The 16,230-nt window shown below is 41.3% G+C and overlaps 1 protein-coding gene across 2 annotated transcripts in view; it reads right to left on the minus strand.

The window, feature by feature from the left end:
* Positions 1-609: 609 nt before the first annotated feature.
* The window catches only part of LOC144933092 (paxillin-like), a 51,078-nt gene continuing 35,457 nt past the window's right edge, over positions 610-16,230 (minus strand). Inside the window, exons 5-10 of one of the 2 annotated variants that reach the window (XM_078857610.1) lie at positions 15,427-15,504; positions 14,651-14,890; positions 13,216-13,389; positions 11,501-11,582; positions 6,797-6,945; positions 610-3,291 (exon numbers count right to left, since the gene is read on the minus strand). In XM_078857610.1, the coding sequence (XP_078713736.1) occupies positions 3,025-3,291; positions 6,797-6,945; positions 11,501-11,582; positions 13,216-13,389; positions 14,651-14,890; positions 15,427-15,504 (990 nt within the window). In that variant the 3' untranslated portion in view covers positions 610-3,024. The remainder of the gene's footprint in view (positions 3,292-6,796; positions 6,946-11,500; positions 11,583-13,215; positions 13,390-14,650; positions 14,891-15,426; positions 15,505-16,230) is intronic. The other variant, XM_078857609.1, reaches the window with a different exon arrangement.

Genomic DNA, 16,230 nt, shown 5'->3' on the forward strand with positions numbered 1-16,230 from the left:
GAATATTAATTACTATCAGTGCTGGGTAACAAACAAAAAAACCTGCAGTATTCAAGAGACTGCAGATGCAAGCTCTGTGGCATGTTTACAACCACTCTGTCAGATAATTTGATGCTCTGCTGTGTTTAAGGAGTTTTGGGAGGAAGAAAAATGCCACGATGAACAGTAATGCAGCACACATGGGATGTAATTCAGCGGAATGAAAAATAATATCAGAATGTCTACATCGGGATTGTGATTACGGGATTGTTGTCATTTACCGAGTGGTGCAGGTTACATTACGACAAACTACAAAAATACACAACGGAGCTTCAACACAGCTGAACATTTGGGGCTTTGAGTGCACTCACGATACGTGATCGGCATGCCAGTGTTCCTTACAGCACGTTGAAATGCCGTTATACTTATATACTCTCGATATCTAAATTGAATTGCAGTTGTCCGCTGAATGGGTAAATAAAACCACTGTTGTCGATACCCACTTGCCTTGAAAACAAGCTTGCTCAATTGGGTTATTTTTTTTGTTCATTACATTTCATTCCACGATTATAGAGCAGAACAACACACGACATAAAATGTAAAAAGAGGACAACCGAAACCCTGCATTATTAATAACGAAGAAACTGCCCGGGTTTTTTTTAACATCTGAAAGGTACACTTTATTTGTAAACATTTAAGAATCAAAAATAGTCAAATAAAGACATAGAATACATGTTTCTTATCTAAACGTGTCACTTTGCAGTACATGTATGCAAAAATAGCATTCCTATGTTTAATAGCTATAAAATACTGAGGCAATACCATTGTGTTTTCTTTCATAGCCAATGTAAGTTTGAAAACCTACTCGTACCATTTGGTGAAAATGTTTTTTTTTAAATACCAAACCTGTTTTGTACTTGGTTGCAACATTCCTTTTTATAAATAACGATTGAGCATGTTACTGTTAAACACCAGCAATTATGCTTCCTTAATTCTATGATAAACATGTTTGAATATTAGATTATGAAAAGAGGACATCTTGTACACTGTCACAAAGCAAGAAAGCTGCGCTCCTCCAAATAGCTCCACAAACCCAGCATGCGATCTTGCAAACAACATACACTTGTACAATTTTCTAGTTTGAGAAAAATTCCATGAAAGATTTAGAGCTTAGTGCCTGAAGCTCATTCGAACTATGTGGGGGAAAAACTTGGTAAATCACACTGTAACAAACTAAATTTTATTTAATTCGAAGTCTCTACCCGTCTCTTGAAATGATCATGACTCGGTAACATTGATTTGCTTATTTTCTTCCGAATTCCGCAGTATGCACAAAATTCACACCGTTACACAAGGGCTCTTCAGTGACATCACAAAAAATGGAGATGATTTGGGGATGCCTTCGTCCAGCAGTGGATAGATAACGACTTAAAATAATGATCAGCAATACATGAAGTATTCAAATGGCTGAGTAACTGTTGTTGTGTTGTGCTCAGTCCAGTTCTTGCAAATGCTGTTTCCTTATCAGCATCTAAAGCACTGCCTGCTGGGTGAGATGTTTTATTTCGAAAATGTAAAATACAATGTCCTGAAAGATGTCCGTTCAAATTAGCTCTTGCTCATTGTATGAAAGCACCATGGCGAGCACGGTGCTGTTAATCCATTTGAAAACAATTAAAAACGAGCTTAAATCGTGGTGGTACGAGATGAGTCGGCAAACGAACGGTATGTTACAGCCGTATGTTTTTTATGCAGAATTTTGACCGAAGATCAAACTGGAAGTATTTAAATTGGGATTATGTATTGGCAGGTTATTTCAATCAAAGAAATCGTATATGCTATGTGACTTACACACCTCACCACACCTCCCTCGTTCAAACGTATGGCCCCAGCATGTCAACAAACAGTACACATGAGAAGACTGCAATTAACAAAATGCTGCATCTCCAAAAGAAGCATATGAAACCCGCAAATTGGTTAACACTATTTAATATTTTAAAAAATGGTATTCATTGTTCAGACAGCATGCACTTTCATTGACTGATAAGTTGGGAGTATTGTATTTCTGAGAAAATGTGTGGTTAATAAATTGTTTTCTCATAAATAAATATGGCCACAGGCGATGCATAAAAATATATATTACTAAGGGCAGTTGCTTACTATTTATAGTCCGGTATATGTATCTGACACTGAATCATAAAATATAAATAATGTATTCTAATTATTCCTTTCTTGCAAGATAAATGTAACCGCAAGGTGGATATTTAAACGTAAGATTGATGGTGGGCGTACTTTATTTTATTTTTCATCAGGCAGTGGCAGAACAATTAATAACACCAAAGGCATTATTATAACATTCCATAATCATCCATATCCATCTCATTATCTCGTAAAAATATATAGCATTTAAATACACGAAGAGCAGGCGATAGCAGAAGCTTGGTGATACGAGGGTAGTTTTGATGAAGATTTGGTACCTGCGGTATGTTTTAATGAAAAGTACAAAAAAGCCCCTTCTGTGCGAGCAAGCACATTATGTGAACCATGCTTTAAGAGTATAAATGTTAAATGAGCTAATATGTGGATAATGGTTCCAATTTTAGATTTAAAATATGTGTATCCATAATTTATGTTTGAATATATTGTTCTATAAAAAAACATATTTCAGAAATATAGCACAGTATTTGGAATAAAAAATATGGCAAAGGTCTATGCTGCGCAATTTCATTCCTGTGTTTGAGCCAAAGTAACCAAGGCCTCTGTGGTAGCAGCAGCAGGCAAGCCAGGGCAAGCAAGTTGACAAGTGCTGGGCTCTCATGTCCCATCTGTAGAGAAATCTAAAATTGGTGCATGTCTGGCTTATATCCTTTATTAAGTCACTGCAATCTATCCACACAAATGCCTGCGACCAGAGCTAATACTCGAAATAGGGGCAACCCACACCTGTACAAAACCACTTGCCCCATTCTCCTTCCCCAATCAAATATCATTCCCCCTCTTATACTGCACTATATTTGCCTCCAAAATATCATCACGTCTTCACTCTTAACCAAATAGCTTTATGAAGCACGGCTGGCAGTAAGGCTTGTCGTTCTGCTCCTTGAAGGTTCCCTTGTTCAGCTGCTTGAGACAGAAGGCGCACACAAAGTGCTCGGGGTGAAACTTCTTGGCCATGGCAGAGATGCATCGGCCCGTGATGGGCTTCTGACAGCCGGAGCAGAGCGAGCCGCGGCGCTCGTGGTAGTGCACCTCGCAGTAGGGCTGTCCCTCGTGCTCGAAAAAGCTGCCGTTGATGAAGGGCGTGAAGCACTCCTGCACGCGCACGCACCCACGCGCACAAACAACAGCATGGGGACATGAACAGAAGTGGCCGGAGGCAGTGGCGGCACGACGCATAAGCAAGTTGAGCAAAAGGATTTGGGCCCCAAGTGGGCTCGAGGGCGTGCCGTGTATATACACGTCTAGTTGTCTACTCTTTTTTTTTCTAATCTCACTGCATCTCTCGTATTTATCTCTTCCATCATCTTACTAGGAGTTCATGAATTTAAAGTGTGGCGGGGGGGGCGCAAACATTTTTTTTTGTATCGGGGTTGCCAATGGGCTTGCATGGAGGAGTGATGCCCCTTTTAAAGTAATCGTTATTGGCATCAGCGTTTTTAAAACCAAAAGTGACTTTACCTAACGAGGGCCAACAATGGACTAATTTACACCTGTCGAGTTGGTGAAAAGTACATCCATCCCAATAAATGCATCACAACTGCAATGGTCAATTCTGGACGAACAAGAATCAGGAGTATTTACGGGAGTCAGCAGAAGTGTTTCAGCAATAAAAATGACCGTGGTAATGAGTTGGCACAGTCTTATTTACTTATTTATCTATTGAATTCACATGTGTTTTAATGGATGAGCAGTACATTGCTACTTACATTTCCCAAACAGGCAAGCCATGTGGGGGTGTTGGAGGCCTTGGACGGTCTATTATCTTTAGTAAACATAAGTATGCTTAATCTATATTTGAAGCTTTCGTGACTGCAGGAATCCATCCTCTTTGGTTCTTTCGGTAAAGTCACGTGGGTAGAAAATAAAATAAATCACGACGTTTCGATTGCAACACAAGCAATCATCATCAGGTGGGAAAACGAATAACTCATTAGTTATTCAGCATAATAAACATTGATGTTTGATTGTTTTAAGTGAATGTCAGCTTGGAGTGGTAACAAAGTGGTTAATGCATGTTGCTATGAACCTGGTAATCCGAGTTTGCTTCTGACCCATGGTTGTCAACCTTGGCGAGTGATATCTGAACTGGTCCCGAGGTCGTCATCCCACTCTACCAACCCTTTGTCCAGTGTGAAGGGGTACGGTCCAAGAACCTCCATGATCAACATGGCATCGGAAAGCCTCATTCACCGTCGGATTAATAACAGGGCTACAAAGGATAATTTTTGGTGAATGTCGGCATGCCCGAACGAATATTGGACAGTGCTCAGTGGTAAAAGATCATGTACCTCTGGCAATGATCAATTTATCTAAGGGATGATTCCCATTCCTTCACCAACTTGCAGCTCAGCCATAACATGACAATAGTTCAAGTTCACTTCATAAATTCGATTACACACGGATTGGCATTGAACAACCTTGTGACAAATCTTGATGTTACAGATTTTATTCTATCGGAGACTGCAATGTCACAATTCAATTGCTCTTATTAATGAACCTGTATTGGAGCCTACAAGAGTCCTTAACAGAAGTGCATTCAATTGCATACCACACACAAGCCCACAAGGGTATTTTTGGATTTCCATCAGCCATCTGACAGATGTGATAAATAGTGCAGCTTACAGGAGTATTGACCCTGTTTTCAGCAGAAGCCATGGTTAAACTGCTACATTCATTATATTGTTCACAGTCAACTAAACAATGTGGAGAAATGAAATGGCATGAGCTTTCCTTCCAGAAATGTGAAGCATGTAAATCCGAGGTCCACTAACAATGTTCCGCTAATCTTGACCTCCAAGAATCACACAAATTTAAAAAAATGTTAACCTTTCAGAATATATACTGTATTTACGAAACAATGAGATTCAACACATTAACATTTATCTTTTTACAATTATCTACAAAAAATTGAGTGTTAAAATTTAGATTTTTCCAAGTAACCATTTGTAAAACTATCAAACTGACAGCAGTTGCCTGTCAACTTCCTTCCCTCTGGAAGCGCCAACCCACACAGGCATTTAATACCAAAGCTGGGTCTCATGGCTAGAACTGATAGTACCTGTTAAATTCAGTCATACTACAGTATTACACAATGTTCATAATTGTATGCATTAGTATGAGTGCTATTGTATGCGTGCCAATAGTGCTATTGTGTGCGTGCCAATTTTTTTATATCCTGCATACTGCTGCGATGACCAGGCCGAAAGTCACGTTTAAAACTGGACTTATTAAATGGCGCTGAGTAAAGCAGCGTGCCCTTCATTATGTTTGCAATGAAGAAGACAAAGTAGTTCACAAATGAACAGCTTTTATGTAAACTGAAAACCTAAAAACACTCTAAACGTTGCTTTACAGCAAGCACAAGACCAAACTAAGTGACGAGATCCATCTTCTGGTGTTCATCATCATCAGCAGCAGGAACCATTATCTATCCACTGCTGGATGAAGGACATCTCTCATGATTTCGCAATGCAACAATCCATGCAGCACCTGCATCCAAGCCAATTTCCTTGCTTCATTTCCAACGATGGATGTCTTCTGGAGAACTTGCATTTTTTTAAATGAAATAATTGTGCCAGATACAAAAATAACAGAATATTCTAAACATCACATTTGCAGCCATTAGTCCACGAACAAATGAAATAATCTAATTAGAGATTTGGTGATGAAGCAAGGTACATGTGGTACTAAAATAAGGTTTTAATCAAACAAGTGCAGATATGCCAATGTTTTCAGGAGACTTTAACCTTATTATTTTTAAGCGTGTTTACCTATAAAAACCAGGTTTTTGAAGTTGGGGAGGATGTTGCAATGTGTAACCCCTACTGAGTAATTTGCAGGTATTTATTTAGTTTTTGGATATTTGGCCAATACCAGTTACATTGCAATTCTGTATTTTTTTACACCTCCAGGAGTATTCCAGAGAACCGAGAGGAAACCTATGTAGAACAGGGGGAGGGACATACAAACTCCACAGAGAAAGGTTCCCAGGTCAGGAGTCGAACCCAGGTCCTCTTCTTGTCATGAGGCACAAGTGTTCCCATTGCACCACCCTGTCACCTGAGAGTTGGGTTCGACTCCTGACCTGGGAACCTTTCTCCGTGGAGTTTGTATGTCCTCCCCATGGGTTATAATCCAACTCTCAGCTGATATTATAATCCAACTTTCACTGTGTAACAAAACAATATATTTTTTTGTCCCCGGGTAGTAAGTGTTATTTTCTAATTGCTTATGGCTATTATTCCCCACAAACGTTGCTTTTGTAACCAGGACAGTGATATTTTGAAATGTACCTATTTTCAATGAGAAAACGTGTGCATTTGTGTCATTCCTTCACGTAAAGTCCTTTTTAGGCATAACCAATTAAAAAAGAAACACTTACTACCCAGGGACAAAAATCGTGTTACATAGTGTTATAATCTTGCAATGGATAATGACGTCCAGTGGTAATACCACCCATTGTGACACAAAGTCAGTGCATGAAATCATTAAAAACAAGGCCAGCCTTTGTCCACAAGTGAAAGGCCCGGTTTCTTTAGGAAAAAAATAAAGTACCGAGTGATGTAAACCACGTTTTGACTCTCCCATCCCCAATTACCCGACAGATGAAGCACTCAGGATGCCACACGGTGTTGAGCGCTGACAGGTAGTTCTCCATGATCGCACGGCTGCAGCCATTACACTTGGGCGCAAACATCTCATAGTAGTCTTGCCGGCAGTATGGCTTTCCATCTCGCTCATGAAAACCTGAATTATCACAGCGAGGGAAGACAGGATTGGCCACATTCAGAAGTCTTGAAAGCACTCATATTAAAAGCATTACATTACATTACTAGCTTGTCGGAAACTTTTTGATGTGATGTGAAATATATGTTTGAGACAAAAAAAGTTGTATTTGGTGGATATGCTGAGCATATATTAAAATACATGTATATGTACTGATGAGGAGCGGTGGCGCAGTGGTTAGCACATTCCGCTACGAACCTGGTCACCCAAATTCGATATTTGTCCACAGCGAACGTCAGTTGGAGTCTGAATCTCCCCGTAGCCAACCGACACGGACCAGCATGGTGAAGTATGGTCAAACAACCCCCAAGACCAATATTGACATGGGGGGACTCCTTCATCCATTAGTGGCTTGACAAAAGGGCTGAACATTTTAATTTCTATTATATATGTTCTTTAGTTAATATTTCCTTTAAATATTATGAGCAAAGCAGCTTGTGAATTGTCACAAAAATAAGACTGGCCGAGTTAATGTTATGGCTCGTGCACATTGTGAGCAGTGCCTCCGTTCAGCCGAGAGTATGTTGGATAGGCAAGCCTGCCGATAGATTACATGAGCACACAGTCAATTCAATGATGCCGTTAGATTTACGGCTTAAATGTAATCCAATAAATGTAGTCCGCTATTGTTTATATATCAAATAATTTTCCATCCCATGCACTTTCAGAATATTACAATTTTGTTCATTCACTCTGAATTCGGCAGCAATAATGCTTGGTCCAGTGATAGACACATGGACTTAAACTGTACTTGATGAAAAATACATCATAGTAGCATCATTTTTTCATACAGTAGCATATTTTTATTATAACCTCTTATTATTCTTGGTTCTTTCGGTAAAGTCACGTAGAAGGGAAATAATAAAATAATAAAAATAAAACATAATAAGCTAAAATCCTCTCGGCCACAACGCAACCAGCTGTCCTCAGGTGAAGAACAGGGCTGTCGGAAAGACAGCTTCCTAATGAATTAATTTAATGAATTTGTGGCCGAAACTTCATGAGGATATTATCTTATTATGTTTAATTTTTATTATTTCATTATTTCCCTTCAACGTGACTTTACCGAAAGAACCAAGAATATGAATCCATGCAGTCACGAAAGATTTAAATCAAAATAGAACCTCTTATTGTTACGTGAATTTCGATTACATCTTGTGAGAATCATGTGTATTTTTATAAATTTCAGCACCTCCGTTTTTCAGCATATAAACTGCACTTACGCTCTGGTGAGTTAATGCAGACACAATGATTGTTAATGTATTGGCCACTTGGCTAGTTTAACAGTTTAAGTTGTTTCATTGAATAGATGAATTACAATAACAATAAAAAAAAATCATTTTACATAACCAAAAATGGCACACTTAACATAATTCCCAGCAAAGATTTTGATGATAACTATAATAGTATATTATCAAAGTAATGACAATGGAATTATTTAATTATTTAATAAAATATTGTGCTTTCGTGTCTGAAATGATTTGTGTGCAAAAATAGTGTCAATTTTTTCATTGTAAGCGGAAGAATGGCTCAATTGATTAGAACATTCATAAACCCTTATAAACACGTTCCTCTTGAAGCTCTGTAATTACATAATTTCCCCACTGTGTATTTGATTACATTTGTTATATTTATTTCTATATATCCATGCCAGCGTATTATATACAGCTTATTGACAATAAACCATCACTGGATGAAGGTCTCCCGAAATTATTTTGGTCATGGCAGTTGGTTGAGGGGTGGCGCAGTAGTTTGTACACCGCACTATGAACCTGGATACCCGAGTTTGATTCGCAATTGTGACTAAGATCCGTGGCCAAGTGATATCTCAACTTGGGTTGCCAGTGTCATTATAATACTACTAATATATTAACAACAGCATAGCGTACATCATTGGTTCTCAACCGGGGATACACGGACCCCTGGGGGTACATGGCAATGTCCCGGGGCGTACGTCAGGTGATTTATAAATGTGACATTACATCATACGTTAAGAGTAAGTGGTGAATCATCACGTATGAATATGCCAATTAAAAATAACTACGGTAATATTAAAATGTATATGGTAACCTAGAACGATATGAAATACCTTTCTAAACTCATTGAACAATGTGGTTTCGAAGAGTAACCAGTGAGTGCGAACAAATTACGTCATGCATGCAAAGTGTCCGTAGATTTCTTTGCTTATATTTTTTATTTGTTTGCATTTACTAGCTAGTTAGGATACCTCCCAAAACGGACCATGGGTTAAAATATTGATTTTCATTATTCATACATTTCTCAGAACCATGGGTCAGCAAGGGGGTACTCGGTTGAAACTAAATTAAACAAGCGGTACAGTAGCCAGAATAAGGTTGACCACCACTGCTGTATATATGTTAAACATATTCTGCAAAAAAAATACCTTTTACTCAATGGGATATTTAACACGAATAAAACTCACTCACAACTTATATATTAGAAATTTAAAGCATACAAAACTTTGGAAAAATATTCTAAATTCTTCGGCTCACGACTGCCAGTACACTCACCAAGGTTAATAACCAGGCTACAGTCCCCATTATAGATTGGCAGTGCACTCACTCCGATTAAGAACCAGGCTACAGTCTACATTAGTGTTTTTTTTAATTCACTTAATTTTGTATTATTATTTTTCGTGACTTTACCGAAAGAACCAAAGAATATGAATTCCTGCAGCCACGAAAGTTTTAAGTCGATAATTAACATTTTTAAATCCCTGCGTAAAGTACTTATGTAAAGCAGTTGTATAATTTGAATAATTCACACATGGTGCTTCAGCATAATTCCAAACGTACTGTGCAAAACTATTTATGGGCCAGACATTCGCCGCCAATGACTGCCAAGCGCCGCACAAGATGAGACGTGACATCCATGCTAATGGTCTGCCACATAGTGGAAGAAAGTAACATTACAGCATAATAAGTATAACCCGTAAAAACAAAGTTTTTCACTATAAATCCTTTATATGCGTGGCAGGGAACTTAATATAAAGGATTTAAAAATATATTCGCCTGTGGAGGACGCGGGGATCGATCCCGCGACCTTTGGCATGGGAAGCGAGGGCGCTACCAACTGCGCTACTCCGCCACGGCCTGTGGAGGGGTTACGCTCTGGGCTCTTACACTCTGACGTTCAGCCAAAGCCATGAATGCGTTCTATTTGAATATATGTAAAATAATTTTTTTTTGCCTAAAAAGTGTAACAATAATTGTCTGGCACAACGAGTCTGTGTGGAAAATGTCAGCTCGATTGGATCACGGGAAGTGGGTTAATAAACGACCGAAAGATTTGCACGGTCCTAAGCAAGCAAGCACGCAAGCAAGCAAGCCACCGAACTTAATATAAAGGATTTAAAAAGGCTGTCACATCTTTTATCTCTCGCACGACAAGGATGCCCCCTATGAAGATGTGCTGACCTTTATAAAGTGCCTTTGTCCATTGCAAAGCTCCGCTGACCACTATTTGGCTTTGCTGAGCTATATTCTGTACATCTCCACTGCTGTCTCAAAATAATCAAAGTCAACAAACCATACTGAATTGCCGCTCAAATGGGCAGTGAGGTGGTACGTATCTCCTGTTTACAGCCCTGAGCCAGTTGTGGAAATTCCACATTCATATGGCAGGGGTGGCTCATTCCACAGGACTACCGCCGACCTCCCCACAAAGTGGGGCTTGCTCACAAAGTGGTTCATCCCCCAGAGGGATGGTGGCCTCAGTCAATCCCCTACCAGGATTTGAACACGCAACCTGCTGTTTGAGAGCCCCCCCCCCTCAACCGCTGAGCCACTTTGGCCAGGTTAGTTAATACTTTGTGGAACAGCGCACGCTGTGGAATAAGTGCAGGCGGGTCCAGATTACCCCATCATTATTGGTCACCATAAACAAATGCCATACGCGTAATTAAATAACGACTAAAACTATTTGTATTTACCAGGTAAGGCCCACCGAGTTATGCAGCTCTTTTTCAGAAGCAACCTGGCCACAAATTATAGCTCAACGAAATGTATTCGATATTGCACTGTGCTATGCATCCAGGTTACCTGATTTTTATACGACTAGAACTAGAACTTATTGTAACCAGGTAAGGCCCACTGAGCCATACTATATAGCTCTTTTTCAGACGTGACCTGGACACAAATGATAGCTCAAAGAAATGGCTTGTCTTGTGGAAATGTATAGCAGCCAAAAATACTCAAAACGCATGTTTCTAAATGTGGAGGGAAAAACTGCAGAACCCGAATAAGAATCCACACGGCCACAGGGAGAACAAGTAAACTCCAAATATACAGCAGGCATCAGGGTCAGGATCGAACCCCACAACCTCCTGCATACTAGGCGAGGGAGTTAACGTCTCGCCACCATGCTTTAAAATATGGCAGCATTTTACCAGTTAAAAAGAAAAAAACCCACGTAAAAGAAGAAATGTCGATGTTGGTACTGTTGTTTAGAACAACCCACATCAAGGGTGCATGCTCACTAATCCTGTGTCACCCACCTTCTTCTCCAAACGGCCGGCCACACTGTGCGCAAAAAAAATGTTCAGGATGCCAAGTTCGATCCAAGGCTGTCACCACTCGCTGGTTCCGCGAAAAAAGACAAAAAAAATAGAAAAAATAGATAAAATCACCCATACCACATATTCATGCAATGTACAGAGAAAATGTCATAAATACACACCACACACCGTATAAACAAACATCAAAAAGGATTAGAGCACTGTAATTCGGTACTGAATATTAGTTTTAACTGTATCCAGTATGTGCTCGCAGTTAAGTAAAGATTACTCCGAAATGAGCCAGACCTTGTTTCACAGAATTTTCTGGGTCAATTGCGGACAACGCAACGCATACTGCTTCGAAAAGCATCAATCATGCAATTAACTTTATTGGATACAGCTGGTGCGAGTGCCCAGGGAAAACGCATTGCGGCGTTTAAAGAGTTAAAAGCGAGCGGTGCGTTTAGTGACAATATGTTCCATGGTACAAGTCACACTGGGTCACATCGTCACATACATCGAGCAACTGACCAATACGCTCAGTACTAAACAGTCAAGGATACTGAAATACAAATACAGGAAAAATAAAAGGTGCAGCGCTGCATTGTTGCTCACATCACTGCTGACAGAAGCTCTACAGCAGAGGAAGCTCTTGAGAGTCCCTCGAGATGGTATTTGGGCCTACTCTTCCACACTAACCAGATCGCTTGGAAGAGCTTGGTAGTAGCCAACTCTACCCCCCCCCCCCCACCACATTACTACCTGTCAATCGACCAATTGTTGTGAACCAGAGGTGTGGACTCGAGTCATGTGACTTGGACTCGAGTCAGACTCGAGTCATGAATTTGATGACTTGCGACTCGACTTGGACTTGCATAACAATGACTTTGTCCCACCTATGAGATGTGGACTCGAGTCATGTGACTTGGACTCGAGTCAGACTCGAGTCATGAATTTGATGACTTGCGACTCGACTTGGACTTGCATAACAATGACTTTGTCCCACCTCTGTTGTGAACCCATTTCTACTGCTGTGTGAATGTAGAGGCGGCGGCGTTGGGAAGGGTTCTTTTGTAAATTGCACCGTTTCAACTGCCGTCCCCCACAAGAATGAACCAAAACGGTGACCTCTGGATTGCTAACTAGCCCAGAGTGCTAACTCTTACACAACGGCAACAGACAAAGCAATTTTAGAGCATTCTAGAAGCGTACTTATGAATTGATACTCTGGCTGTGAAGCCCTTCCTGAGGATGGAAAAGCAGCCGTGAAATGTTTTCTTCATAACACTTCCACAGATATTTTCAGATGTATATCTAAATTGGTAAATAATTAATATTTTCGCACATTTATGTTCATTCCATGTGTAGTGTATAGGCGTAATGTTAAATCGTTCTTCAGAGGTACACACATTTTTTTTTGTATCCATGCCAAAATTGTCAGTAAAAAAAAAATTCTGTACAAAACAATACAGCCACGCTTCCGACATCTACTTCAAAATAAAACTATATAATCAGAACATTCATGAATACCGAACCAAACATTTTTATTTAAATTATGCATAATGAGTTATCTGACAAATATGACATAAGAGAAGCCGCAGCCTGGTAAATTGTAAAAATTGGATAGTTAAGAAACCCCGGCGCTCAAAAGCAAGTGGTAGCAGCTGATGAAATCAGTCTGAGAGTGAAAGTGCAAGTCGCCGTCTAATACTCACATCCATTACGGCCTCGTTGCAGTAGGCGCAGCGGGGTGAGAAGAGGCTGTGGTAATCCTCTTCGCAGTACGGTTGCCCATCCTTCTCGAAGAAGTTGCGCGAGCCAATCTCCACCTGGCAGTGTACGCACACGAAATGCTCGGGGTGCCACGTGCGTCCCATCGCGGTCACCACCTGCCGAGTGCGTGCAGCCACAGGCGAGACGCGGAGGACAAACCACCCGCAACAGTTACAGGTCAATGGATCTATACGCAAAATAGCAGCATGTTCACATCGTGTGTAGGCATTTGTACGTTGAATTTATTTCGCACCGTATGTAACCAACCATGTTAATCGGAGGTATGGATCAAGGGACCTCTTTATATGTTCGTGAACTCCTTATACACGAGGTGCGGATCAAGGGACCTCTTTATATTTTTGCGAACTCCATATACACGAGATCAAAGACAACCATGCCCCTACACCGCCCACCCAACCCCCACCCCACATAGCCTCCACAGGCTGTTTAGGAAGTGCTGTTAGTGAGCACCGATGAAGACCATCACGGCACACACGGAGGGCGACGTTGGTTGCGGCCAGCACAGCACCTGGCCATCTTTGTATCGCCAGTGTTGATATTAATACACCGTATCAGGTAGTTGTTTTCGGTTGAACTGAGATAGGGAAGGCCCAAAACTGGTTTAGATAATCACCACTGCAGTGGCCAGCAACTGTATTTGGGCTGCTGGGTTCATAGTGTAGTGTGCTAACCAGTATGCTACTGCTCCGACACACATATACACGCCTTTACAAGGTGGCAAACATTTGGATCATGCTCAGATCACAAATCCTCTCATCAGCCTTTAGAATTTTCTATATTGACACCAAATCCTTAATCTTGGCGAAAATAACGTGCCTCATAGACCCAATGGTACTGTTAAAAAAAAGGAATTTATAATCCTCTTGTCAATCCATTACTGGATGAAGACCTTCCACACCTTCCAGTCATAGGAGTTGTTTAATCATACTTCACCACACTTGTCAGTGGGGGTTGGCGAAGAAGGAGGCCCGAAAACCGGATCAAGTGTCGCTCACCAACTGATGTTAGCTGTGGCTGGGAATTGAAGTCAGGTAGTTGTTTCGTAGTGCAGTGTCGCACCACGCAACCCCCCCCCCCCACAACAACAACCCTCTGCCCCATAACCCACCTCTACCACTCCTTGACTTATGTAAGTAGCCTTTAAGGCTACAACAGGCCATCGTCTCACCATTCTCCAACATTCGAAAGCAAGCGTGGGGCCGCTGGCTAAGTAACAAACTCCAAGGTGCTATCTGTACCCTCCTACTATATGACAACCACCTGTCGGGATAGAGCTGAAAATCTGCCGAGCTCAAAGGCAGAGCCACCAACACAATGCATTCGCCGCTCGTGACGCACGTTCGCTCTCGCGCCTACCTGCCCAACGATCGGCTTGCGGCAAGCGGCGCACACCCCCTTCGCCACGATAGGGACACCCTGGCGGTTTAGGTCTGACTGTAGGCTGCCCAGCATGTTGTCCAGCTGCCTGCTGCCCTGCTGTGGAAGGGCTGGCAAGGGAGGCTTTTGCGGTGGGGCCGCAGCTGGCTGAGGATCTTGGGGCTCCCGCTGTGGCGCTGGCTGCGGCGCTGGCTGCGGCGCTGGCTGCGGCGGTGCCACCTGATATATATACGTACAAAATGCCAACGCAATTCCATCACTTGCCTTCTTTAAAAACAAAAAAGAAGCGGGCGGTTAATTTTGGCTGTTGAACACGTGCAGCATACCGGAAGGGGAAAGTGACTGGAAAGAACTTGCCTGGCGTTTTGGAATGAGTGGTGGTGGAGGAGGGGGGGGAGAATGGAGTTTAGGAGATGGTAAAGCGTCACGGAGATCTATCTCTGGAAGCTGTGAAATAGGAACATGTGGATTTGTACAAAACAGGCTGTGCTTTGAAATACACAGTACAACAGTTGAAAGAAGAGGCATGCATGCACAGATGTTAATTGAGAAAGTGAAATGTTAAAAGCCTGACATGCGTAAATATGCAAATATAAACAAACACGGCTTTGCGAAAAATGGTTATGACATCAAGGAAGTTTTCTCAAAGAGTTAATATTTATTGTATACATGTGTTTTTTTACTTCTTTAGCATCTCATGTTGCGAAACATAGCATGTATATTGCAGTGTATTCAATGACAAAAGCATGTCATGCCTTTTCGACAGTTGAATAGGAAGGAGCAGGCATGGCTTCATGATATGTAAATTGGACCTCCTGGGTAGGTGACCGCGCCTGGAATAAAAAAAAACAGACAATTACCAGCAAGGCACAGAGATATTATAAAGTGGTGGCAGGACTTAGATGGTTCAATGCTGCATTTGCAGAAATAATCATAATGACACAATCAAGCCCAACACCACAGGTTCTGGTCCAATTTGTTGCTACTCTAAGGGGTTGTGCCACGGGACAGCTACTTGTCAAACGATAATAGCAACATATTCACGAATTAGGGCAGACACTTGCGCATTGTATACACAATTTTGCATTTCTGCTGCTTGGCAGTCCATGTCTAATAATGAACCCCCCCCCCCCACCTACAATCCGGAACACATTACCGTCTGTAATGTGATGCCCAGGACATTTTAATCGGTGTACTTGTGCATGTCATCGTCTCATATATAGTTTCACAAATGCTCGTAGAAATGCTTTAACTTTCTCTCCAGACTAGGCAGAGGATAATTGTTGGTCGATTGCCAATAATTATGTCACGAATTAACCGTAGGCTTAATTTTACATTTCATTACAATGCCATAATTTACCTACGGCTATTTACAAATTAATAAATGAAATGTACAGCGCTTTGTCAATTCACTGCCTAATGAAGACTTCCACCCCCCCCCACCCCCCCCGATGCCATATCGGTAATGACCATACCTCACCAAACTGGCAAGTGCGGGACGGTGAAACTCAGAGTGGTCCGTCGACCAATCAGACGTCAGCCCGCCACTGACGACAATT

This window comes from Lampetra fluviatilis, chromosome 6 (assembly GCF_964198595.1).
Source record: "Lampetra fluviatilis chromosome 6, kcLamFluv1.1, whole genome shotgun sequence".
Lineage (NCBI taxonomy): Eukaryota > Metazoa > Chordata > Hyperoartia > Petromyzontiformes > Petromyzontidae > Lampetra > Lampetra fluviatilis.